Source organism: Moschus berezovskii, chromosome 25 (assembly GCF_049115385.1).
Source record: "Moschus berezovskii isolate FMDL1 chromosome 25, NW_MosBer_1.0, whole genome shotgun sequence".
NCBI classification, from domain to species: Eukaryota; Metazoa; Chordata; class Mammalia; order Artiodactyla; family Moschidae; genus Moschus; species Moschus berezovskii.
Window position 1 is genome coordinate 38,720,985 of NC_142484.1, and position 26,567 is coordinate 38,747,551.

Below are 26,567 nucleotides of genomic sequence, written 5' to 3' on the forward strand. Positions count from 1 at the left end.
TGCATTTATTAAATCTATACTCACAGAGCTCCTACCATGAACTCAAGGATTTACCTAGATGTAGGTATACTAGGACCCTGAAGAGTACATGATTTCCTTGGAGAAAAAGACATATAAATCAGTAATTGTGAAATAATATCATCAGGAATACAACAAAAGCAGTGATTGATAAAGAAATAGAATTATTAAAGCTCATCTTTTCTCTGGCATCAGCAGAGTCCCTAAGCATACACTCCCTTCTGACCATCTGCTCCCAAAAATGTGACATTTTTATTCTCCAAGTCTCGAGCAAGTCTCAGCTGCCTCCACACTGCAAAAAAGCCTTCAAAATTTACCACCATCATCTCTCCTTCATTAAAGGTGACCCCACCATCTCATCTTCCACAGATAAACAAAAAACAAAGGGACAAGCTTCCGTTTCCTCACACAATCTGTGTGAGGAGCAGGCTCCCCCAGACCTACTGCCTTTTAACACAGTCATCAGTCATGCTATGATAGCGCAGCTGCGCCTTTCAGAAGCCTGTACCTCAACAAAAGATGAGGGTATTTATTAAAGAGTTCCACAGATCACTTGACACTGCCTGCAAGGTGGGTCAAACGAGGGGAATGTCTCAAAAGGAACTTTTGAACTTTTTGTCATCACACACAAATTATTTCATGACATGCAAACTGTCAGCTACAGCACACACAGTTCCCAGAGGAACCACTGTCCTTTCTACCAGGCAATGTATGTATAAGAGAGAATCATATGAATCAGTCACTTTCTTCACTTATTCAGAGCACAGCATAGCAGAGTGAGTTCACGAAAGGACAGTCAGAGTGTCCAGAATCTATTCCCAGCCTTACAATTCGTGCACTGCTCTTAGTTCCTCTGCATTTAAGTCTTCCATTTGCTACACAGAAATAATGACATAGTACCTGTTTGTTTCTAAGGCACTTGAAAATTCTGTGATGGAAGATTTCACACAAATGCAGAGTCTATTATTATAACACGAAGAGTTGAAAATTGCAAATCCGTGTACTCATCACTATTAAACAGTCAACACAAGAATGGAAGAAGAGAAAGAATCTTTCTCTAAGGTATCTAAAATCAAGTATTCATGAATATGCAGCTACTGAGAAAAATAAATGGGCAAATATATTCATTTCAAAGACTTTAATTGTAAACCATCAATAACCCATTTAGACAAATCCTTTGCAATTTACTTTCACTACAAAAAGAAATACATGCGATCCCTAATCACAGGTGTTTCTTATAATGAAGAGCTTTCTGAGGAAACATTCTTTCTCCTTTCAAAAGGTCTGCTGAAGTCTAGAATTTCAGAGTGTATTCTAGCACATTCCATGAAGGTTGTTCCAAAATATAAAAATAATTATCTCTTAACCTGGCCAATCTTAGAATAATCCAAGCAACTTACAGTACAGTGGTGAACGGGCATCCAAGCAGGACCTTCCACCGAACAATTCTGAGCTGGACACTTGCCTTGGTTTTGCTGCAAATAAATAAAAATGATATTATGTTCTATACACAATGTGCAGCAATATACACCCATTGATAGGTTTATCATCAATGTATTTATTGCCATATTTACAAGTACAGGAGAAATCTTTGAGGATGATTTTTTGGTGCAGTGCTGAAAGAAACGAGCTATGTTATTTCTACTCTTATCAAGGCCCAAGAAACTATTCTTTGTTTGGTTGTATTACTCTAAATCCTGGGGTTTTGGAATCAGGCTTTCTCAGCAGCTGGCCTTTCAGATCCCAGTGGAAACCATCTGAGACGCCTCCAAAGCCAGAGACAGACCAGATCTCTCCTCTGGGTTCCCCGAGGACCCTGATACATCCTGTATCCCTGTGAGACCACTTGAGCCGAGTAACAGAAAGATATGTTTACTTGTCTCCCCTTCCAGACTGTGAACTAGTAGTGAAGATCTCTCTAGGGCATTTCATAGAACCAGAGAAAGTAAAATTGGACAGGATAGATTTTAAAGGCCTTTCTTGTCAGATCAGAGACGGAGGTGCAAAGAATTGAAACCAGGAGCACAGAGATTTAACATTCTAAACCGTTTGCCAGGCACTGCTTTTCATATAAGAGATATTTCACTTATGAGCTACATAAGAAATGTCTCAGGCTAAGCTATTCTTTTGTTTTAACTCCTATAAATTCAATGCTAATTGGGCTTTTAGAGAAAATGAAGTGCTTTCTTTTAACCAGCAATACAGCTCCATCCTGTAATAAGAGCTCTGATTAGTGCTAAAAGGGGAGGAAATGATTATAACAAAACTTCTATCTTTTATTTTATTGCACACTCAAGTATAATACATAAAAATTACTAACAATATTAGCAATAATCATACAAACCACAGATGTGATTTACTGAACTACTAAATATGCTAAAGATTATTCTGGATTCAGTATTTTATCACTCATTGCTAAAACAATTATGGACAGAAGCACTGCTATGCCCATTTGACAGAAGAGAAAACTGAGGCTCACAGAGAGTAAGAAACTCATCTATAAGTTATCCTACAGGAAAACAGCATAACTGAGACTGCAGCAAAAATCTGACTGACTCTGCAGCCCATGCATGCTTCTTCTATGAGAAGCTCGCATTTTTCATTTTCTGTTTAATGGAGCTTAAGACATGTCATCAACTAACATGATTTCATCTTATCAATGATCCTAATATGTCTAATTTAACTGGAACAAAGTATTGGATTCAGTCCTTGTGCTAAGAATCCTATTTTGTGATTTGTAAGCTTTTCAGAGCAACCTTTATTTAGGTGATTTATTTTTAAGGCATCACTAAACTCTGAAATGCTGTTTGAGTGATTATTGATAAAGTCACCATAAACATACACTTAGATCATCAATCTCCAGGCTCAGTATTCTTGTTTAAATGAAAATATGACATAAACTACCAACAGGGTATATAAGGTGCCCTGGACTGATGTCAGGTGCTAAGCTCTACCACGTGCCTGCTGCCAGGAGGTACTGTGAGTCTGGTAGTCACACGCACAAAACAGTATCTTGCCTAATTCACAGGGCTTCCCAGGTGGCTCAGTGGTAAAGAATACACCTGCCAGTGCAGAAGATACAGGTTCAATCCCTGGGTCAGGAAGATCCCGTAAAGAAAGAAATGGCTAACCCACTCCAGTATTCTTGCCTGGAAAATTCCATGGACAGAGGAGCCCAGCGGGCTACAGTCAATGGGGTCACAGAGTCAGACATTACTGAGTGACTCAGCATATACTAATTCATAGGACTGCTCTCAGATAATAAAGATTTGCTTCAGATAACTATCACAGTTTGCAAGGACTTTATGAAAAAGGACATGTAAAGTAAAAGAACAATTTTATTTTCCTTTTCTGATAGCATAAGTCAGATAAATACAATTTACCTACATATAAAGTAAGCTTTTTGAAATTTGAAAGCATTATTAAACTACTAGCTATTATTTCTAATTATGAGAAGTCATACCAAATAATGTTAGTGGTGAAGAATGTGTCTTTTGTAGTAATTCATAATAGTTATTAGTAGTAATAGTAGTGATAATAGGCTCTTTTTATATCCAGATAATGTATATTTTTATGGAACACATGGTAAAGAGGCAAAATTTAATAAATAAGTGAGTTGTGCTTAGCTGTGGGAATATGAGTACTCATAAAATGTGATGGAGGGTATAAATAAGGAGTGTCTAAACGTCTATGGATATATACCATGGAGGAGAGAACGATAGAACTCTGAGTTTCTCGTCTCACTATTCCATGAGTTTCAGATATTAAGGCCTTCCCATTGGTGGTTTGAAAGTGAAAGTGTTAGACTTTCCATGACCCCATGGGCTACTGTAGCCCACCAGGCTCCTTTGTCCATGGAATTCTCCAGGCAAGAATACTGGAGTGGGTTGCCATTCCCTTCTCCAGGGAATCTTCCTGACAAAGGGATCAAACATGGGTTTCTTGCATTGCAGGCTTCTTTACCAATTGAACCACCAGGGAAGCCCATTGGTGTTTTAACCATGAAAATTAACAATATGATCACACAGGGACAGATACATAAAAAGGCCTATTGAAGACAGATGCTATGAAAACATATATTATTTTGTAATCTATAGTGTGTGACTAGAAAAAAATAAGATTGGAATAGAAGTTGGGATCTTAGATTTCATTAGTGTCTCCATGAATCTACTTGTGGAACTTTGGGAAAGTTACTTTAACACTTTAAACCTCATTTTTCTCACTTATAAATTGAGAGGAGTTTATTTGATCCACTCATATATCTACCCATGCGAGTGCAGCATGTGTGCTCAGTCCCTTCAGTCATGTTTGACTCTCTGTGATCCTATGGACTGCAGCCCGCTAGTCCCGGACTCCTCTGTCCATGAGATTCTCCAGGCAAGAATACTGAAGTGGGTTGCCATCCCCTTCTCCAGGAATCTTCCCAACCCAGGGATCAAAGCCTGGTCTCCTGCATTGCAGGCAGGCAGTTCTTTGCAGCTGAGCCACTGGAGAAGCACATAGCCACCTATATTCCTCCCAGTAATCTGTTTCCTCCTCCAAAGAGGTAAATCCTCCAGTTGAGGATCCCTATCATTCTGATCCACTGTTAGCACAGGGTATCGCTACTCCTCTGTGAGTTTGCATGATAATAAAGGTCAAGAGCTGCTGGGCCAAACACTGGCAGCACAAGAGTTTTCCACTCAGTGCCGTACCTGAAAACCCCAGCCTCAGGTTTTACCTGCCCCTTTACTTCTGAAGAAGACAGAATCTAACATGGGTCAAGGGAACTGTCACAGCTAGGGAAGAAAAAGGTTAAAAATTCTCTTTTTCCTAGAATTTTTCCTTCTCCATCTTTAGTATTTTTCTCTCTAACATCTAATGCAGGCAACAAAACAGAGTTTGGGGTTATTGGCTATGGGCTTCCCTCGTGGCCCAGAAGGTAAAGAATTTGCCTGCTATGTGGGAGACCTGGGTGTGATAACTGAACTGGGAAGATTCCCTGGAGGAGGGCATGGCAACACACTTCAGTATTCTTGCCTGGAGAATCCCCAGGCTCCTTAGACAGAGGAGCCTGGTGGGCTACAGTCCCTGGGGGTCACAAAGAGTCAGACACAACTGTGCGACTGACTAAGCACAGCACAGCACAGCCCTTAGAAGGCCAGCAAAGATCAGTATAAATGCTAGGTGAAAGGAGACTCTCTAGTCTATTTTTAATTCTCAGGTCAAAAATCAAGAGGAAACATTAGAATTACCTCAATGGCCAGTCTATCTCTCCAAATTAGAGTTTAAGGTAGAAATTGGTGACAAATTACCCTGAAGACAGATTTCACTTTCCCTTCTCCCTCTCATCCATCTACACTGAATATTTATGCCATATATGACATGACCAGAATTTAGGGATTTGAAAAGCTAACTCTGAAAACCATGTTTTCTTAAGAGACAAAACTATCCATTGAGTTTTGGTCTTTTTAAAATACTATGCTGTCTCCAGCTCTCTCATCTTTGTTGGTTGCCTCTTTCTGACTTTAATTATCTTGACATATTTCATTCCAGAATATCCTGAGCAAATGAGCCAAATATGCTGGACAATCACATCTCAGATTGATTATATAAATATGTAACCACAAAGAATTTCAAGAAAATGCTATAAAGATTTTTACTCAACCCATTCCATCCCAAGAGAGAGTAGAAATTTTTTGTGTATCAGAGGCTTACATTTGTTAGAGTGTTTTGGAGTTTAGATCAGTCCTGGGTGTTCACTGGAAGGACTGATGTTGAAACTGAAACTCCAATACTTTGGCCACCTGATGTGAAGAGCTGACTTATTGGAAAAGACCCTGATGCTGGGAAAGATTGAGGGTGGGAGGAAAAGGGGACGACAGAGGATGAGATGGTTGGATGGCATCACCGACTCTATGGACATGAGTTTGAGTGAACTCCGGGAGTTGGTGATGGACAGGGAGGCCTAGTGTGCTGTGGTTCATTGTGTTGCAATGAGTCGGACACGACTGAGCGACTGAACTGAACTGAAGTGCCTGTATGGGCTTCCCCAGTGGTAAAGAATCCGCCTGCCAACGAAGGTTCGATCCCTATGTCGGGAAGATGCCCTGGAGAACCAAATGGCAACCCACTCCGGTATTCTTGCCTGGGAAATTCCATGGACAGAAAAGCCCGGTGGTCGCAAAAAGAGTTGGACACAACTGAGCGACTAAACAACATAAAAAAGTGACATTTTAGTCATTTAATATGGACATTTTAGTCATTTAATCCTCAGAACAAGTTTGTGTGTGGTAGAATAAGAATTGATAAATCTGTTAGGTAGGTAGAATAGGGAAAAGGAGTCCAAAATGGCGGTGGCCAAACGACAAGGAAGGGAAAATAGAACAAAGGAAGGTCCAAGGTCTGGAGTGAGGACCTCAGGTAAAACAAACAACACTCCTGGCTGGCCCAATTTACATAGGGCAGGCCGGGGGGGGGGGGGAAGCATATAAAAAGAGGGGCCAAAGCTAGCTCTCTCTCTGTCCCGCATGCTAGGCGGCGCTCTTCTCTTTGCATCTTTGGATCGACGTGCCCTCACGCCTTGAAGATGGATTTTCCTGCTATCTTCTAAGTAAAATAGAGATGTAACACTGAGCTGTAACACTGGTTTGTCTAAGAGCTATAACACGGTCCATCTGAGACCTGAGAGCTATAACATGGTCTGTCCAAGACCCGAGAGCTGTGACACGCTGAGGGGGCTTTAATGTCCGTCACTCCAAATCTTTGTAGTGACAAGACAAAGAACCGAGGAACATACATTCGTGTGACAAATCCAAATAAAATTTTGACCTAAATGCTTCGTTCAAAACAGCATGTTCTTCTAAAAGCAGAGAAAAAAACTAAAAACCTCTGTTCTATTCATAATAAAATGATTCTCATAATCAAAGAACTTTTTCCTGTGTTCAGAAGCATCAATAATAGTACGATATACATATTCTTCATTTATTTATTCAGCCACTCATTTCTCAAACTTGCTTGGTATATAGAGAGATAACAGAATCTAGAGATATTAAAATTTAAATCCTCTCTTAAAATGCACCCAACATTTTAGGAAATACAATGCAACATGTTACTTTAAAAACAGGATTAAAAACTAGGACCACTCATTCATTTTTTCAGTCAACAAATATTCATTAATAAATTAGCTATTGTATTATTTAGAAATAAGGATATATCAAGACTCAGTCTACGTCTAGAGAAGTTCTCAATCCAAGGAAAAGGGCCATTAATAAACATGAAATTATAAAGCAACATGAAAGCTGGTATATGGTATACCATAAGATATAAATAAAATGTGACATGGGCAGATGAAAAAGATCTATCTCATCCATTTTTAGGGTCAGGAGTAAGGGATGAGCAAGGACCCTGAAAAATGGTGCAGAGAAACAAACAAAACAAACTCAAGAGGTTCTCCTGAGTTTGGTCTCTGGAAAAGCACGTAAAGTGTCTTTCCTATCTTTTCCAAAACTCTCAGGTGTTTGACAGATAAAAAGAGATTAAAACATGATGTTTCTAAGGGGCAAAATTAAGTGCCATGGCATAACTAAAATGACTGTACTACTGTGTTTGCAAATACACTGTGAGATGCAAAGTATGCTGTAAATGTAAGGAATAATTATATTTAAAGGATGAATCATTGTAAACATCACTATTTAAGAATCAATGCTTACTAAAATTACTAGAAAACAAATTTTCTGACTTCTAGTCAAATATATGCTTTAGTATATTCACATAAATTTCAAAAAAATTGGGGGAAAAACACAATTCTTAGGATACCTTCAAATCATTGATTTTATAGAGCTATATAATGTGTATGTATACATTCATCCATACATACATGTTTATGTATACACATATGTATATAAATAATTGTACTTAAAGAAATAAAGGTTTTCATCCAGTTAGTTTCCTAATCTGTCATAAAGATGCATAGAAAGTGTTAGTCGCTCAGTTGTGTCCAACTCTTTGCCACCCATGAACTATCGCTTGCCAAGCTCCTCTGTCCATGGGATTTCCCACCCAGGAATACTGGAGTGGGTCACCATTTCCTTCTCCAGGGGATCTTCCTGCCCCAGGGACAAAACCTGTGTCTCCTGGCATTGGTGGGCAGATTGTTTACCAGTAAGCCACCACGGTAGCCCCACAGGAAATTTAGGCAGGGCCAGAAAGAGAAACTCCCTAAGACCCACAACAGTGATAACCCAGGGTCTATTGCTAAACTCTCTTTGTCTCTGTTATGAAGATTAAAATAGTTAATACAGTGCTTAGAATTATTTCTAGACATAATCAACATTACATAAGTGTCAGCTATTTTCTCTGTTTTTGTTATTATTATCATTATGATGATGTCAGGCTCAGAGAGCAAAAAATATGACAATCCCAGCATAATAACTTTCTGCTCTCCTTTTTTAAAAATTTCCCTACCATGCTTCAAACCTGGAGGGATCAATAACCAACTAGCAAATGAGAAAGAAGAAGAAAATAAAACAGCCTAGCCCTACCTATAGCATTACCCCAAAGCAGACACTCTATCTGAAGACCTCATAGTAAGAAAAAGAGAATATGTAGTCAGGAAAAGTGTTCAGAGTTCTGATTAATATTTGAGACTGGACAATTTTAATTACTTAATTGAGGCTGTATTTGTGATTTTAAGCGAATGTAGGACTTTTAAATCTTTGCAAGTGCCTGGAAAGTCATGGACTTCCTGAGTTTTCATCAAGAGAGCAAAGCAGGGATCACTGACACTAAGAAACTTTAAATAAACAATTTTGTATAAAATAAGCTACAAGGATATATTGTACAATACATGTATACTATCATATATGAAACGAATCACCAGTCCAAGTTTGATGCATGATACAGGATGCTCGGGGCTGGTGCACTGGAATGAACCAGAGGGATGGGATGGGGAGGGAGGTGGGAGGGGGGTTCAAGATGGGGAACACATGAACACCTGGGGCAGATTCATATCAATGTATGGCAAAACCAATACAATAATGTAAAGTAATTAGCCTCCAATTAAAATAAATAAATTTTTTAAAAATTAAAAAAATACAGAAAATATAGATAACATTGTATAAAAATGGTAAGCAGAGTATAATCTGTGAAATTGTGAATGATTATATTGTACACATATAATACACAATATCATTCATCAACTCTACTTTGATTTAAAGTAACAACGGAGAGCCTAAATAAGGCTTCTAGTACTACATCCTGCTTGTTCAGGATATCTACTACAGATGATAAATCCACTCATGTTCAGCATTAACATTTCTCATTAAATTTTGGGCTTGATCACTCAATATTCAACTTCATGCCTTTCTGGGCTTATCTTCATACTTGCTTCCTTTTATTAATATTTTCTCAGGTGTCAAATATGTTTAAAATGAGCTGACCTAACTAGTTTCTGAGGAAATCTTTAGTAAGATTGACATTGTGCTGGGAAATCATGCATTCAACTCTTCTGCAAATGAGAAAAATGCTGCTGACCCATTCTCCAAAGGATGCTGAATGCTGAGAGAGAGTTTTTCAGTAGACAGTGATGGCAATGCTGAGTCATGATCACGTTTTCCAAAAATCTCTTGTGACTCTCCACCCTGGGTTAGCAGAGGCGCTAACCAGTACATAAGAGGATTAAATATGCCACATTAAAATATTTTCTAATCATTTGGCTACCTGGATAAATAAACTATGATGACTTATATAAGCTCTGAATGTTCAAAGCAGACCACATTTAAATATTTATTATACATGTGAGTCACTGTTGTAACTTATTTTATGGCATCAATGGAGAGAGGGCCCTGGAAGAAGGCATTTCCCAGGTCTAAAATAAAATAATATTTATTGAGTACTACCTGGTGGCTCAGAGGTTAACGCGTCTGCCTCCAATGCGGGAGACCCGGGTTCGATCCCTGGGTCAGGAAGATACCCTGGAGAAGGAAATGGTAACCCACTCCAGTATTCTTGCCTGGAGAATCCCATGGATGCAGAAGCCTGGTAGGCTACAGTCCACGGGGTCGCACAGTCAGACACGACTGAGCGACTGAACAGAACAGACAGATTAGATGCCAGGTACTTGACGTGAGTTGTTAGTTCATTCTAACATTAAATTACTTATCCTGAAAGGCAGTGGAAGAAAGCGTTTAAAACAATGAGGAATCCATTGTTTTAGAATCCATATTTAGAATGCTAAATCTGTCGCTTTTTAGCTCTGTGAATAAGTTTCTTAGACTCTGTGAATTTGTTTTCTCATCCATAAAGTGGAGAGAATAATACCCAGTTTAAAGGATTATTAGAAGGATTATATAAAATAATAATGGAATATATTTAACCCAGGGTCCAATATACATTCGAATCAGAAGTGTATTTATTTATATAATAAAATATATTTATTAATTAGAGACATATAAGTTAATAAGATTTATATTTATCTTATTAAACAGAGATTTTTCTCCTATCCCACTTAGCTTCTTTAAGCCTATTTCTCACCCCAAGTATAAAATAATATGTATCTCACAAATCTCATATGTTCACTATGAAAATTAAATGAGAAAAACTATGAAAGTGAAAGTTGCTCAGTCGTGTCTGAGTCTTTGCGACCCCATGGGCTGTCCATGGAATTCTACACGCCAGAATACTAGAGTGGGTAGCCTTTCCCTTCTCCAGGGTATTTTCCCAACCCAGGGACCAAACCCAGGTCTCCCGCTTATAAAAAGGTACTTTACACACATCACAAATTTTAAATCTAAGTTTCCAATTTAAGGTGGAAAGAACATCTGAAATACTGCAACAGTTTTAGGATAACTAAATTTGGGAGCTAGAATTGACTCTTCAGTCTGGTATCACATATTTGAAATAATTGGTCTGCAAATATTTCTAAGAAATATATTATAGAATTTTGTGGAAGCATCTTCCAATAATCCCTGAAGCTCTAGACATCTCCAAAGTTGAATTATTGCTACGTAGAATTAGATTCAATAGAGTAATTTAAGCTTCTAAACACAAGATTAATAATACAGTCTTGTAAAATACTTTAAATGACATTGATATTTGCATGCTGTCACTGTATCCTACTGACATAATAAGATGAGACAAGCGAAATGAACTACAATTGTACTTTTCTCCTTGCAAGAAAGAAACTTTGAACATTATCTACTACCATAGTCAATGAATATTTTTCATTGGCAGAACTGTTATATCATAAACTACAAACTCCTGTGGAAACAAAGCCTGTGATTTTTAAAATAAGCTACATTTTTCTTCCCGACACATTTTAAAATTCATCTGTAAAAAATACCTCTTTTGAATAAACAGCTAATGAAAAATATCTAAAATCTCAGGTCTGCCAAATAAGGTCCATCCTTTGAGGAAAGAAATGCCATTCAGAAACAAGATCAAAGCAATTCATTTCTATTTTCACTGCTACCATAGAGACAAAGAAAAAACAGTGAAGAGTTTTAGCTGACTTAATTCTTCCTGAAATTTATAATTAACTACACAGGAAAGGGGACAATTACCATATTTCTAAAGAATAAAGGATTTAAAAAGTTGAGCTTTTGATAAGACATGATTATAACCTATTAAGTATGCAATTCATATGAATTTGTTCTTATAATCTTCTTGAGCTTCCCAAAACTGCATTTACATTGGACAGTGTTTTCTGAAAAGTGCACACAGAATGCCATCACTTTAAATGTACCTAGTTTTCTCTTGTCAGAGGTTTTTCTCAGATATTAAAAATTCTGCCAAAGCCTAACACAAAGATAAAGGGGGTAGGTGGATATTATTTTTCTATGTGCCTTGTCTTTCTGACACCTATGAATATATGCTTTTGGACAAATGTTAATCAATGAAAGAATGTTCAAGCTTTTGCAGATCAGGCACCATAGCCAACATCAAGCAGTCAGCCAGGAAGAACTAACAATTAGACCTGTCCTCGATTTAAATAGAACTTCAGATTGCTAAGTAAATTACATGTGTATTAATTCAGGACAGTTTTATTTTAAAGGACTAGCAAGAAAGCACTATAGCTTGAAATCCTAGAGGAGTCATAACAAAGATCAGGGAGGGAGAATTTCTTTTTTTTTTTGCTAAAAGTATGTTTTCATTTATGGTGTCTTTAGCAAAGGATTTTCAAGTACTTTTTATTAGCAAGAAAATCTCTAACTCCTCTTCACATTTTCTATTTAGAACTATATTTGAAAATAAGTAAATTTTTTGGAGATACCATAAATACATTGTGATAAATTATATATCTCTGCAAAAGTATGAACTATAGGAGAGGTAAGTATTGTTTTAATACTATTTCAACTGTGTTTTATGGACCAAAACAATTCTTGCTGATATGGGTGATAAATGATATAACTCATATCTTTAAAACTGACTTTTGGAATTTTAAAAAATATGTGCAAGTGGTCTTCAGGGAGAATCTCTGTTGTTGTCTTCATTGCTACATGGAAAAGTGATATATTTGATTATTCGGAGGCATTTCTGTCTAGGGTTTTCAGAATAATTTAAGAACATATTTGAAAGTGACTAAAAATTTTAACTCCTATCTCGACCACAAAACAACAGAATACCTATTTGGGGCTCCTTTTGCATAGTGCTGATGTCATCTTTATAGTCAGTTGGATAAATTCCAAGCAGTAATCATTATTATGTTTTTTTAAGTTCCTTTTGGAGGTAACTTGGGGTAAAACCATTCAACGGCACTGATACATTTTGTTCTCTAAAGTGCAAAGCAATGTTAAAAAAAAAAAAAGACAGAAGTGCTGTGAACTCACATTCCGTTCCTAGACAAGTCTGTACCCTGAAAGCTGAGTGCAATCTAATGCATCCTGCTTTGGGGGAAAAAAAAAAACAATTTTTAATATTTATTCAATTATTTTATGACCAAGTGGTTTAGGACAATAAAGCCATTTTAAAATTTTCTATTGTACAGTTTTAAGATAAATTTTAATCTTTTATACTAAAATATACTATATAATCTAAAAATTATTAGACCTTTATAATATATTTAGTATAAATATATTATAAATACTAAAAATATTATATCCATATTATAAAGTCAAATAATTTCCCCTTTACTAGGTTAAGTATCATATTATATAGAATCTCTGAGAAGCTAAACAGATATAAGTTGGCTTTTATTTTAATCAAACTGAAAATCTGATCTGCCTGTTTTAGCTTTTATTTAATATTAACACAAATGTGGAATGACCTACAAATATTTTATATTTAACTCTTAAAGGTTTAAATGATGCTCATTATAAGTTGCTTTATCATAGATGTGATCCAGTTGCTATTTTATCCCATTTCTTTTGTAATAAAATGACATTTCAAGTATCATTTCAAGTCCGGTGATCATTCACAGAGAAGTTCACCAATCGCCCATCAACTGAACATTCTATTGATCAGAATACAAAGATATCTTTCACCAGTATTTCTTGTGAAGTACATGCTATATAAACATACACATATGTGTGTGTATAAGTTGCAGGAAGGAAGTGCTTCCATCCACTTCCTTCCCAGTTCATTTACTTAGTCAGCAATGTCTACCAAATGTCTATTACATGAAAGAATCAATGAACACTTACGGTATACCTGTCAGCACCATATTAGATCAGTGACTATAAACATGACTAATAACTTCCCCACCACCTTCAAAGACATCACATTTTAGCAAGAGACAGGCATGTGTAAAAACCAATTGTATTAGATGATGACTGTTACACAGATAGGGGCTTCCCTTGTGGTGCAGCTGGCAAAGAATCTGCCTGCAGTGTGGGAGACCTGGGTTTGATCCCTGGGTTGGGAAGATCCCCTGGAGAAGGGAAAGGCCACCCACTCCAGTATTCTCGCCTGGAGAATTCCATGTACTGTATAGTCCTTGGGTCAAAGAGTCAGACACGACAGAGTGACTTTCACTTTCACACAGACACAAACCTCATACTTAGGACACAAAGATTGACGAGCTCAGTTCAGGAGAACAGTATCAAGGAAGATATTTACAGAGAAATCTGCATTGAGTTGAGCCTTAAAGGTTTAAAAAAAAAAAAAGCTTATTAAGAAAGCATAGGCTAGAGAGTTGAAAGGCATTCTAGACAAAAAGAAAAGCAGGTACACAGAAACAGAATGGAATTCAGATTGTTTGGGGAACTAAATATAATTGACTACAGTTTAATCTAAGGCATGAAGAGTGATGGGATCAGAGACAGGAAAGTTAGACAAGGGCGAGAGGAAAGAGGGCCATATATGTGAGGTTAAGCTAGTAAACTTTATCCAATAAGCCGATTCTTAAATCCAAGGGTGCAAAAGCAACTGAGTATGCAAATCATCTAGTTATCTTGCTAAAACACAAGTTCTGACTCAGTAGTTCTAGCAAGGGACTCAAGATTCTGCATTTCCAACAAGCTCTGAAAGGATGCCATTGAAATTGGTCAATAGACCACACTTTGAATAACGAGGAAGTACAGTACTGGGAACTCCTGAAGGGTATTAACCAGAACTGCAACATACATGCAAAGTAGACACACAGGTATGTGTGTGCATGTATTTATATTTTGTAAGGAAGGTCCCAGTTAACAGTGTAAAAAATGTAGAGGGGAAATGGAGGGGGAAGGTAGGAAGAATGAATGGGAATTGGGATAGATTGAAATTTAGGGGAAAATAAAAACCAAGATCAATTCCCACTTTTCTAACGATAACAACTGGGAAATGCCATTGTGGTAGGATAGAACAACTTGCATTTATCTAACCATAACAACCGAGAAAGGAGCATACATACCATTCAATGGGCAGACAATAGAGTAGGAGAATGATTTATCCTCAGAGGGCACCAAAGAGTGGCAGTTGTCCTGGAACTTTTGACTTAAGATTACTGAATGGGTAAATAGAACTCTAAATTCTAAGAATTTATTCATTTACTGTCAAACCACTTTTTCACAAAACCTGGTGTCTTCTGAAAGTTTAGTTTAAGAATTGAATTATTTAGATGCAAAGAAATGGATATGTGTGTGCAGGAATATTGGAATAGAGGTATTTGGGGGAGAATATTTTCATAGGATTTCAAATCTGGTACTAATTTTGAATGTACACTAGAAAAGGTTAAAATATCTGGTCTCTTTTTCTCATCAATAAACACCTATTAACCTGGGAAAGATTTGTGAATCCCCAATACCATGAGTAAGTAATAAAAGTTTGCCACTACAGTGGTAACTGACTTGTTGAGTTAGTGATCGTACTTTGAAATTATCCTTAACTGTCAGATTCCCTAAATAAGAGAAAAGGAAAGAGGAAAATAAGGAGAAACAGAAAAATTCACAGCTATATGGTGACCATACATTATGTATCAGTTCAGTTCAGTTCAGTCGCTTAGTCGTGTCCGACTCTCTGCAACCCATGAACCACAGCACACCAGGCCTCCCTGTCCATCACCAACTCCCGGAGTTCACTCAAACTCATGTCCATCGAGTCGGTGATGCCATCCAGCCATCTCATTCTCTGCCGTCCCCGTCTCCTCCTACCCCCAATCCCTCCCAGCATCAGAGTCTTTTCCAGTGAGTCAACTCGTTGCATGAGGTGGCCAAAGTATTGGAGTTTCAGCTTTAGCATCAGTCCTTCCAATGAACATCCAGGATTGATCTCTTTTAGAATGGACTGGCTGGATTTCCTTGCAGTCCAAGGGACTCTCAAGAGTCTTCTCCAGCACCACAGTTCAAAAGCATCAATTCTTCGGCGCTCAGCTTTCTTCACAGTCCAACTCGCACATCCATACATATAGCCGCTATACTAAGCCCTACGTATATATTTACACTTGCTGTCCTGCTTGCTTAGAATGTTCTTCCCAAGATCTTCATAAAGCTGGTCCTTTTAAGTTCCCAGAACTTTTTCAGAGAGAACTTCTCTGTCCGCCCTTCTGTCTTTTTATACTCATCTGTCTTTCTATAGTCCATTTCTCGGTGTTTTAAATTGCAGCAGCTGTTGCTACCATGTTTGCTATCTGTGTGCCTATTAAGGGCCAGGCTCCTCACTCCATCACGGAAGCTCTCTGAGGGCGGGGTCCATGTCTGCTTTGTTCACTGGTACACCTCTACTTCTTACAGTACTGCCTGGCACATGTTTGCACTCAGCAAATGTTTGTGGAGGCAGTGAATATTGTATTTCATCCTCACAACGCCCCTTTGAAGTGCTTCTTATTATTTCATTTTACAAGTAAAGAAACTGAGATTGAGGTTAAGTAATTTGGCCCAGACAACAGAACTAATAATTGGCAGAACTAGGACTCCAGCAAGAATCTGACTCCAAAAGCTGTGCTTCTGAACCCTATACTGTGCAGCTACTCTAAGCCAAATTGTTGTGGATGTCAACTGCTGTCCAAATGCCCAATACTCAGCTTTCTGGGAGACCCAATAATTGTAAGGCCAATTTGCTTGGGTCCCTGTAATTAACATAAAATTAGTTCTAACACATAGATGGATACAGCTCTCATTTTTTTCTACCTCCCAGTATGTTAATGGTATAAAAGATTTCAATTTACTCTAGGATTTCCTCCTTTCAATAATTTTAGTCATCCTTTCCATGTCTAAAGTATTTTATAATTTTTAAATAAACTCATTTGATTTTCTATAATAATCCTGTGAAGGAAGTACGCATAAGTCAGTTTTATCAACCCCATTTCAGACTTGAGAAAATAAGACTCAGGGAGAGTAAACTGAATTTTCTAAAGTTACTAACATAATAAATGGGAAATTCACATCTATAACTTTATTTTCTGAACCTTGGTCAAACACACATTCCCAAATTGCCTTTGGTGAAACACGAATATGTGCAATGAGACAGGTCTCTCAGAAAGCTGTAATCATGGATAATCTGCTTTAAGAAAATCTTATCTACAAACATTCAGATGAAATAATGGGTAAATAATAAAAGGAAGTGATAAATTACTGTATACTTTATAAAGACAGTAATGCATTTAAAAAATTTTGAACACAATAAATGTGCTTAAATGTTATTTGACTTGCAAAATGTGATTTGCACTTGTTTCCTTTGCAAACCCACAGTTGTCTCATAAAATAAAATTTACCTAAAAGTCTTATAAAGGATAATCCTCCCAAACTCACAGCTCTTCACAACATGTGTAGCATTTACTCATAGTGTCAAGAAAGGGCTGATGTTCTGAATAACATCCTGGTAATCAGGTTTGGCAGGAAAGACTACTTACTACAGCTGTATCAACAGATGACTGGTATGATTCATATGATACATTCTTATTCCATTTCTAAAAGTTTACTTTTACAAGCTACGGATATGTGTCCAAAATATACAAACCTACAATTAATTATGAATAACTTTAACCATTATGCGGGTGCCTTATTTTTATTTAATTAGATGTTTAGATTGAGAGGAACCAAATCCAAAAAGTAGTATCAAGAGGATGTTGCAACCACATTATCAATGTGAAGCTACTTAACCAAGAGACAGCGACAGTGGGGAGGAGCACGGACGTCAGTGGCAATGACCTGGGTCTGCATCCCCTCTAAGAAACTGCTTTGGTGTTTCTTAGAGGGTCTAAGGAGTAGAGGAGTTAAGTTGTCTCCGTGTCAGAAATATGTCCCAGGTATTACATATACCACATCTAACTCGAGATTTTAGGAAAGGTCTTACTCATCTTGAATTCAAGCAGGGCCTCCATGTGAGAGCTATGCCGTTGGACGTTTATATTAGATTGATCATTCTGGCAGTTGTATGGAATACTTAACAAAGGAAATTTAAGCTATTATATTAATGTAATTAATATGCTAAAGTGTTTTATGCAATTAAAATGGTTAATCCCAGGTTACTAATGTAGTCATGAAATTTTTTCACATTGGCTCATGTCCCTTCTTTTCTATAGTAAAAGGCCAGAGTTTATTAAAATTTCCCTACTATTAGCTGTATTTCTGCCTCTCTCCGCCACCCAGAAGATTTTTCCTGATCCATTAACCCTCCCATTCCAATTTCTGTTAAGTGGGCCTGCCACATTGCAGATGCTTGGTTGAGATGTTAAGTATCAGGATCAATGTCACTGGCAGGAAAGATATGAGAAGAGCATCATGAAAAGACAAGAAGATGGGGAGACCGCGGCCCTTCACAGGGTCCCCCACTTGCACCATAACTAAATAAAAGTAATGCACCCCTACAACATGCTAAGTACTTTATAGTGAGTATTGTCAAAACAATCCTGAAAGATATGGACTATTTTATAGAAGAGAAAACTATATTTTAGAGAAGGTCATCTAGTTACTGAAAGGTAAAACCACTATTTTTACTGAACAGGCATAAGGATGGGCAAAGGGGGATGTGGCAGATGATAGGAGAGAGCTCAAATCAGAGAAATGAAGTGGGTGAGAAGTCAGGGCCAACTGGGATTTGAGCCCAGGGTTAGTGATGGAAGGAAAATCCGATTTCCTTTAAGATAATATCCAAACTTGAAATTATGACTGGGTCTCTACTCTTCCTGCACCCTTTGCTATCTTGCTGCTCACAGTGGGTACCGTACTGTATGATACTGGTATCCAAGCCACACTGGGATATGCCATCCTCCCACTTTTCTCTCTTTCAGCAATCTGTCACCTCTGGGACTGACCTAAAACACTATTTCCCCCACTGTGCCCTCCATTCTGCATATCAGTCTAATTGTCACTTCCTCAGAAGACCCTTTCCTGATATGAAACCCCTGCCTACCCTGTAATCCAACTCAGCAGATTCTTTAGGTAGCCCTGTACTCATTTCAAAGCACCCCACACTTACCTCCCATCACACATTGTTATTTCTATAATTGGCTGTTTTCCCGTTAGACTTAAAAGTTCCACGAGAACAGATTGTTCATTATATGCCCATGCCTTCCAGTGTCAGGCACATATTAAGCATTCAATAAATACTTGTTAAATGAATAAGATGAATGAATGGATGTGCTGCTTCTGTAGCTGCATGAGAGCAGATGCAACTATATAACCGCATGAATAAACAGTTTTGTTGATGAAGACAGAGCCACTCAGAAAAAACATTTGTAGCCTCAGTGATTAGTTTCATTTTCTCTACATAAAGCTCTTCTGGAAAATAAAAATTATTTTAGTTCCCCTCAAGAAGAAAAAAAACCTATAGTTGGGAATATTTCCATGATTAATATATTTATAACAGTACAACATAACCCCTTTTCTATTAAAAATAATAAATAATACATATTAGCATTAGCAAAAATATCTTTCAAATGCCCAGCAACAGCTATTTCCTTTTAGAAATTCTAAAGGACTGTAACTCTTTTAAAAAGACGGTGGGTTGATGAATACAAAAAGTGCTATTCACAGAACAGATGTAGTATTGACATCAATAAAATCCTCTTTTATGCTGCCTGGTCCACATTTTATTCTGTTATTTGAATTTTATTATGCACATCAACCTGTTACACATATTAACAACTGACAGTACCATCGTGTAATTATTTTAAAAATTACAGGAATAACAATATGGGTTTGAGTGCGTGCACAGTTGTGTACAACTTTTTGTGACCCTGTGGACTGTATCCCACCAGTCTCTTCTGTCCATGGAATTTTCTAGGCAAGAATATTGGAGTGGGTTGCCATTTCCTACTTTAGGGGTTCTTCCCGACTCAAGGACCAAACCTTCGTCTCCTGGGTTGGCAGGTAGATTCTCTACCACTGAGCCACCACATTGCAACTATCTTTATAGATTTTTTTTAAACTTTTTAAAATGTCTAATTAATGGACACCTGAAATATGATTCACTCACTACTACTTTTTAAGATACTTAATGTACATGAATAATTTTAGTTGCAGAAATAATATACTTTAGAATAACATTAGATTAGGATAGGAAAAGGAAGGACCTCAGAGATGCATTAATATACACCCGTTTACAGGAAGGGACACTGATGCGCAGATGCCTTTAGGTGTCCAAAGTTACAAAGTACAGATTTACTTTGATTTTTCACAGTTTCACATTTCTTCTGTTATTGTATCAAATCCCATATGCTATTTCATATGATACTTGAGAATTCCTACATAGCAAGAGAAAAATTCTACCAACTGTTCACATTTTATTAAATTTAGCCCCAAATATTCTGCCTTCTATGTGGAACTGCTGTCCTACTGACCAGTCATCTAACAGCATGTTTCTGGCTTACCAAAGGCCAACATTATTTTCCTTGCTCTCCATGTGTTAGGTGCTCGGTGGTGTCTGACTCTGAGACCCCACGGACTGTAGCCCACCAGGCTCCTCTGTCCATGGAATTTTCCAGGCAAGAATACCGAAGTGGGTTGCCATTCCCTTCTCCAGGGATGATGGAAGCCAGGTCTCCTGCATTGCAGGCAGATTCTTTACTGACTGAGCCACCAGGGAAGCCTTGTATTCTAGCTATCACAATCATTGGGATTATTATATTTTAATTATTAAAGACATATTTAAGAACTGTCCATTCTATAAAACATGTTATATCAGTTACTATATTGTGTTTATTGGGATGACCACATTTTTCTCAATGACCATATTCAAAGAAAGGGATAAATTAAAGGTATAACTTGGGAGTTGATCAATAAATCATCCCTTGGTTAATTTTTTCAGTATGCCAGATATTGTGCTGGGTACTTTCAATACTTTTCTGCAACACTGCTTACATATAGGTAATATCATATCTTTTTCACAAATGAGGAAACTGAGATTCAGGAAGTTAAGGACGTATTCAGTAAGTGCGAGAACAACAATATAATCCAAGTCTTGCACTGAGCTCTGCTCATCAACTAAGTCATGGCACTTCTCTTTTCTCTGTAGTGACATTTGTGAGAAAAGGGCTAAAATGGAACCTGGACAAAAACACTCAGAAGATTCAGTCTTATACAAGTGACTTATCTTAACATCAGAAATGACCTTGGGATCCATGTGAAAGAAAATCTGAGTTTTCAGTTGCTCTGATGATTTTCTGGCCAAAAATATCTTACCCCAAAACTATAAGGTTCTGCAAATCAGTCTGGTCAGACTGGAGCACTTAAGACCTTAAGCAATCTGAGTCATATGGGTGAGATCTAGGATTACTTTATCGGGGTGGCGGGGGGGGGTGGTGGTGGAGAGTTAGATTGTTATGAAACAGGCCATAATCATTTCCTGCCTTTTACATGCAGAAAAACGAAAAAGAAAAACACTTCTCTGGTATGTCTAATGGATCCTTTTATATTGCCATTATGCAGTGCCTTGTCTCGATGTGTCATAATCTCTCCTTCCATTAATCTTCTAACATTATTCTTAAGACTATGGAGCAAGCTAAGAGGAATTTATTTCCACAGTGGGTACAACAGAAGGGAGAATGGAGAGAGAGCCAAGAGGTCACAGGGTGTGAGGGACAGTTAAATGCATTTCACGCCAAGATGGGAAGGAAAGAAGAGAGCCAGTGGAAGCACTTGTGCTTCCTGCCACTAAACACTCTGATGGGAGTGGTGGTCAGGTGTGCTCACTAAGTTGTGCCATAGATGAGGTTGAGCCTGGACAGACCAGAGAGTTAGTCAGCAGTTCCAGTCTCACAGAAAGCTTCAACAAAGCAAAACTCGAAGAAAACCTCTCAGCAAGAAGTGCTAGAAGGTGGACTCCTTGTGGAGAAGAAGGTGATGGGGGCTGAACTGAGATAGAATGAAAATTTCCAAGTTGTTGGCAAGTTTCCTACCAAAAAGTCCCAGGAAAGTGGAATAAGGGCGTCCCAAGTACATAGTCACTTGGGGGAAAAAAAAAAAGAATATCAGTGGAGGTGGCTGAAGCAAACAGGATTTGCATTCTGAAGTCCCTGAGGAAGTCTCCTCACCCATATGCAGCTTTCAAATCAACCATACATTAATTACTATTTAAACATCATAATAGGACTTCCCTGGTGGCTCAGACGGTAAAGCATCTGCCTACAATGCGGGAGACCTGGGTTCAATCCCTGGGTGGGGAAGATCTCCTGGAGAAGGAAATGGCAACCCACTCCAATATTCTTGCCTGAAAAACCCCATGGACGGAGGAACCTGGTAGGCTATAGTCCATGGGGTCACAAAGAGTCGGACACAACTGAGCGACTTCACTTTCACTTTCAAACATCATACTATAACTTTGTTGTAAGTAGCTCTGTCCTAGAGAGGTGTTACATGTGCCACCCTAGAAATATTCATGAACATAATTAATTCAGAATATTCACGAAATCTCACATAGACATTTATCCTGTTGAATTATATAATTTACATGATAAATCAAAATGCTAATAACGTTTATTTCTGATACAGCATTTAAAGCAGGATAATAATGTTTCTTACCTTATACCTGTAGTCATTAATATTCGGATAAATGGATATATAGCACATGACATGTTTTTTTAATTAGATTATATTTTTCAAATTGTGGAAACAGATTTCAATGTTGATTTACTTTGTTTAATGCAATAGATTTCCAGTTTTGAGTTCTAATTAATAAATTTTTATAACATTTTTAAAGAATTATGTTTTATAGTATTTTCAATTATTCTGACTCTGAAATAATCATGAAATACATGTAGGTCAGATTTGACAGCATTCTCTCAAGAAAAGTAACACCAGGTGTAACACCTCAGGAAAAGTAAAACATATTTCAGAGACTATTTCCTGGATTATATAAGGAAATACAAACTCCCACTTACCTTTTCTAAAAAAATCATTTTAGTGTATTTTCATTGACAACTGGAAAAACTGAATGAGATGCTTGGCAATTTTTTGAAACAAAAGAAGGTATTCATCTAACTTTGAGGCCTGGTCCACTAACCCAACTGGAAGTTTTAGGCTTCAAGTCCATTAACATCAGTTGAAGCTACCATGTGATACTAGGCCTTATAGGGAGATATCCCTTAAGATTTTCTAAAATATAATCTGTAAAAGTAAAAAAATTAAGGTCATACTATGGAGAACTTGGTTGGTGGGTTCAAAATTTAATCTTTTCTTTAGCAATGAAGGGATCACAGTGAGAAATCTATACTTATGAGTCTCATGCACTAAGCGATTGATTTTGTCATTTTTAAGGGATGCCCAATCAATATGAGATACTAAAAGATATAGCTCAAATTAACATGTTATGCTTAAATGCAGAATGAAAAGGGAGTTAATGAATTAATGTGTTTTAATTAGTTTTTTCTAAAAATAATAGTAATTTTTATTCAAATAACCCATGATGATAAAATTGAAATACAGTGTTTGGGACTGATAGAATAGCATAAAATGGGCCTGAAATGTTTAGCTACTTTCTGTAAGAGTTTACAGAAACTATTGATTTTATTTGCCTATTGATTTTATTCCACTCCCACTTTTGTTTCTATTTCTCATAACACTTAAGTTGCTTCTTAACAAAATAGAAGCATTCCAACATTAAATGTTGTGTTTATTTCAAATCAGAGTCTAAAGAATTTTTCCTTTAAAAAATCACTAAAATGCAGAATATCAGAATTCTCCAATCAGAAACAATATGTCATGCCACAGTAAAGCTGATTGGCTTCCTCAAGCATAGAAGACATGGTCTTTAAATGAAAAGCTAATTAACACACTCAGAAAGACTACCCTGATATGTTATGTTTAAATGATGTTTGAGTTACAATACTACTACAGATATTTTAATATTGGGCTATAAATAGATGCAAAAGCAAATCCTGCCATAAAAAGCACAGGCACATTGTCCTTTCATTTGCACAAACACACAATATCACTTTAAGAAGTTGAAAACCAATAAAGGCAAGACCCTCGTGGGGAACAAAATGCCCAGCAAAGTAAATTATACTAATCATTTTATCTCATGAACTGGCAGCACCAACCAGAGCTGTTTAATCACAGGACCAGAATAAGAATAGAAAAATGCTGCACACGACAACAGCTCTGCTTCCTATCCTACCTTTGTGGTGACAATGCACAGGCAATCCATCCTGGATCCCTACACAGGACTCAGTACATGGAAATCACACCAGCAAACCAGCAAAGGTGAGAAAAGCCTTTCGGTAAAGAGCACACAGAAAGAAGCAGAGCCTGGATTCTGCACAGACGGCTTTTCCAAGGGGGCCCCTCATGGGAAACTCGAGCCCTCCTCCATAGAGCTCAAGGCATGCAGGATTCTCCTAGGCACCGGAAAATCCCCTAGAAATCAGCTCCGGCAAAACTTCCCGACGGCTTTCGGGGCTCCGCGGCTGCATGGTCCTTTAGTGGATTCCGTGATCGGAACAAGGCTCCCGGAGCGCCTCGCACAGTCCTAGCGTGGAGAGGAGTGTTACACCCAGCACCAGAGAATCACATTTCAGCTCTCGTTCCCGTTTCTGAATTCTGATCTGCGGCTTCACTCTACCCATAAGATCTCCTCTGCCAAAGTCCCCCCTTAGCTGCCTTCCTCTTTGCTGCTAACAACTCTGAGTAAGCACAACACAAAAAACTCCGCGGCCCATCTATCAGAGGGCTGGCGTTCTGCTGCCAGAACAGCGGCTTTGGGTAATAAAAAGCTATTTATTATGAGCATGATTCCCGGCAGTCTAAATGACTCGAAAGATATGACTGAAAAGCGAAGGTGCGTGCGGCGCTGCATGCATCACATCTCAACTCACTTGCAATTACAAGGGCAACAGCTTACAAATGACTAACAGCTGGAAAAGGTACCGATTTTAAAAACTGAGGGTTTGAAGGCTTCACTTAGAAAATGTCAGCTTTCTTCTTTTATTTGTGTACCCATACGTGCCTTCTCTGATATATCAGCATACACAAACAACTGAATATCTCTACAAATAAGTATATTAGAAAATCGAGGTGGGAGGAGGTTTCAAAGCGTTTACAGAAGTTCCACAATCTGAGAGACAAAAAATGAGTTTTCCCAAACTTTTCCCTCTTCACTAGCTGCCTGCAGGCACTTATTATGTGGGCAGAGCTCTGTGTTCCCTTCTGCGGGTTTTAACAGCAAATGATTAACCCTCCCCCTTCTCCCCAAATCCCTCCCTTTCTTCCAGTGAAACTGCTGCAGAGATTGCCTCTGAGGCGCTTGACAAGCATTGCTCTGGATAATAATATACTTTTTTTTTTTCCATCCTCAGACACAGAGGCAGAGACAGACTTGAAACAGAAAGAAACTGGGTAGAAAGAGAATGGGGGGCGGGAATAAGAGAGAAGTGAGTGACAGAATGGAAAGCACTGACTGACCAATAAACATGGAAAATCAGTGTTCCCTCTCACTGGGGGAAAAAAAAAAGTCAACTGGCCCATGAATGACAACAAGAGAAAACTTGGGACCCGTATGTTAGGATCACTTATTTAAATACCAGTAGAACCATTCTCCAACCCTCCCAACCCCTCTTACTTTTTTATAAAAAGTGTATTTCCTACAATAAATAATTTGAAAATGTGTGATCATGTAAGACTCTTCTACCTTTCATGAATTTTTCAGGTTCTCATCTCAATATTCTCCTGATTGCTAAACAGAAAAATGTCTCAGAAACTGACATGCCATTATCTTACCAAAATGAGAGCGCTGTTTCTAAAGAATTCAAAAATATTAAATTCACAGCAAATCAAATATGTGTTCAGAGAAGAAAAATGGCACAAAATTATCTACGATTAAAAGACAATTTCCTCTGAACTGTTACCCTACTGGTGTAATAAACTTCAGATAATTTTCAAGCTAAACAACACAAATAAAACCCATGTTCTAGTCCATTCAATTAGATAACTGTCTTATGGGGTTCATTTATATGGAAATACTAAGAAAGCACCATGTTGCCTATTCACCTCCTCATTTATTACATCACCATGATGCTTAATTTAATTCAATACTTTCTAAGCTTGTCTCAGAGTATGTATAATGTCACGACCTTGAGCATTTCCAAGTATCAAAGTGCTTCCCTGATACAAGCAAACTATCTAATATGCAGTTGATACTGATTATCAATTCACCTTCAAACTAATCAGGCTTTATGTTCCTATTGCACTTTAAATTTGCAAAGCACTTGTGACCTTCTCTGGTGAGTATGTCTGGCTTGAAGGCTTAAATTATTTCCCAAGGACAGGTACCTAGTAACTTACTGAAAGTCCAGAGCTTTGTAAATCATGATCAGAACAGAGACTGTTGGAGATTAGAAAGACAGAGAAAGTAAATTGGGTAGCTGAGAAAGATAGATATTTTACAAGATATCCTTGAAAGAAAGGTACCTTTAGAACTATATTCCATTTTCTTTTAATAGAGAAAGTGCTTCCCTAGTGGCTCAGATGGTAAAGAATCTGCCAGCAATGTGGGAGAGCTGGGTTCGATCACTGCATTGGGAGGATCGCCTGGAGAAGGGAACAGCTACTCACTCCAGTATTCTGGCCTGGAGAACTGCAAGGACAGAGGAGCCCCAGGAGGCTGTAGTCCATGGGACCACAAAGAATCGACTGAGTGACTTTCACTTCACATATAGTAGAGAAAGCTTAAGAAATGGGCAAAGAGACACAGGAAGCCTGACTCTTCTTTTGACCCTGGCT

General features: G+C 37.8%; 1 protein-coding gene across 1 annotated transcript in view; it reads right to left on the minus strand.

Annotated features, from left to right (window-relative positions):
• Positions 1-242: 242 nt before the first annotated feature.
• The window catches only part of LOC148773892 (disks large 1 tumor suppressor protein-like), a 526,413-nt gene continuing 500,088 nt past the window's right edge, over positions 243-26,567 (minus strand). The window contains exon 5 of the mRNA XM_088832359.1: positions 243-1,493. Within this exon, the coding sequence (XP_088688485.1) occupies positions 1,374-1,493 (120 nt within the window). The 3' untranslated portion in view covers positions 243-1,373. The remainder of the gene's footprint in view (positions 1,494-26,567) is intronic.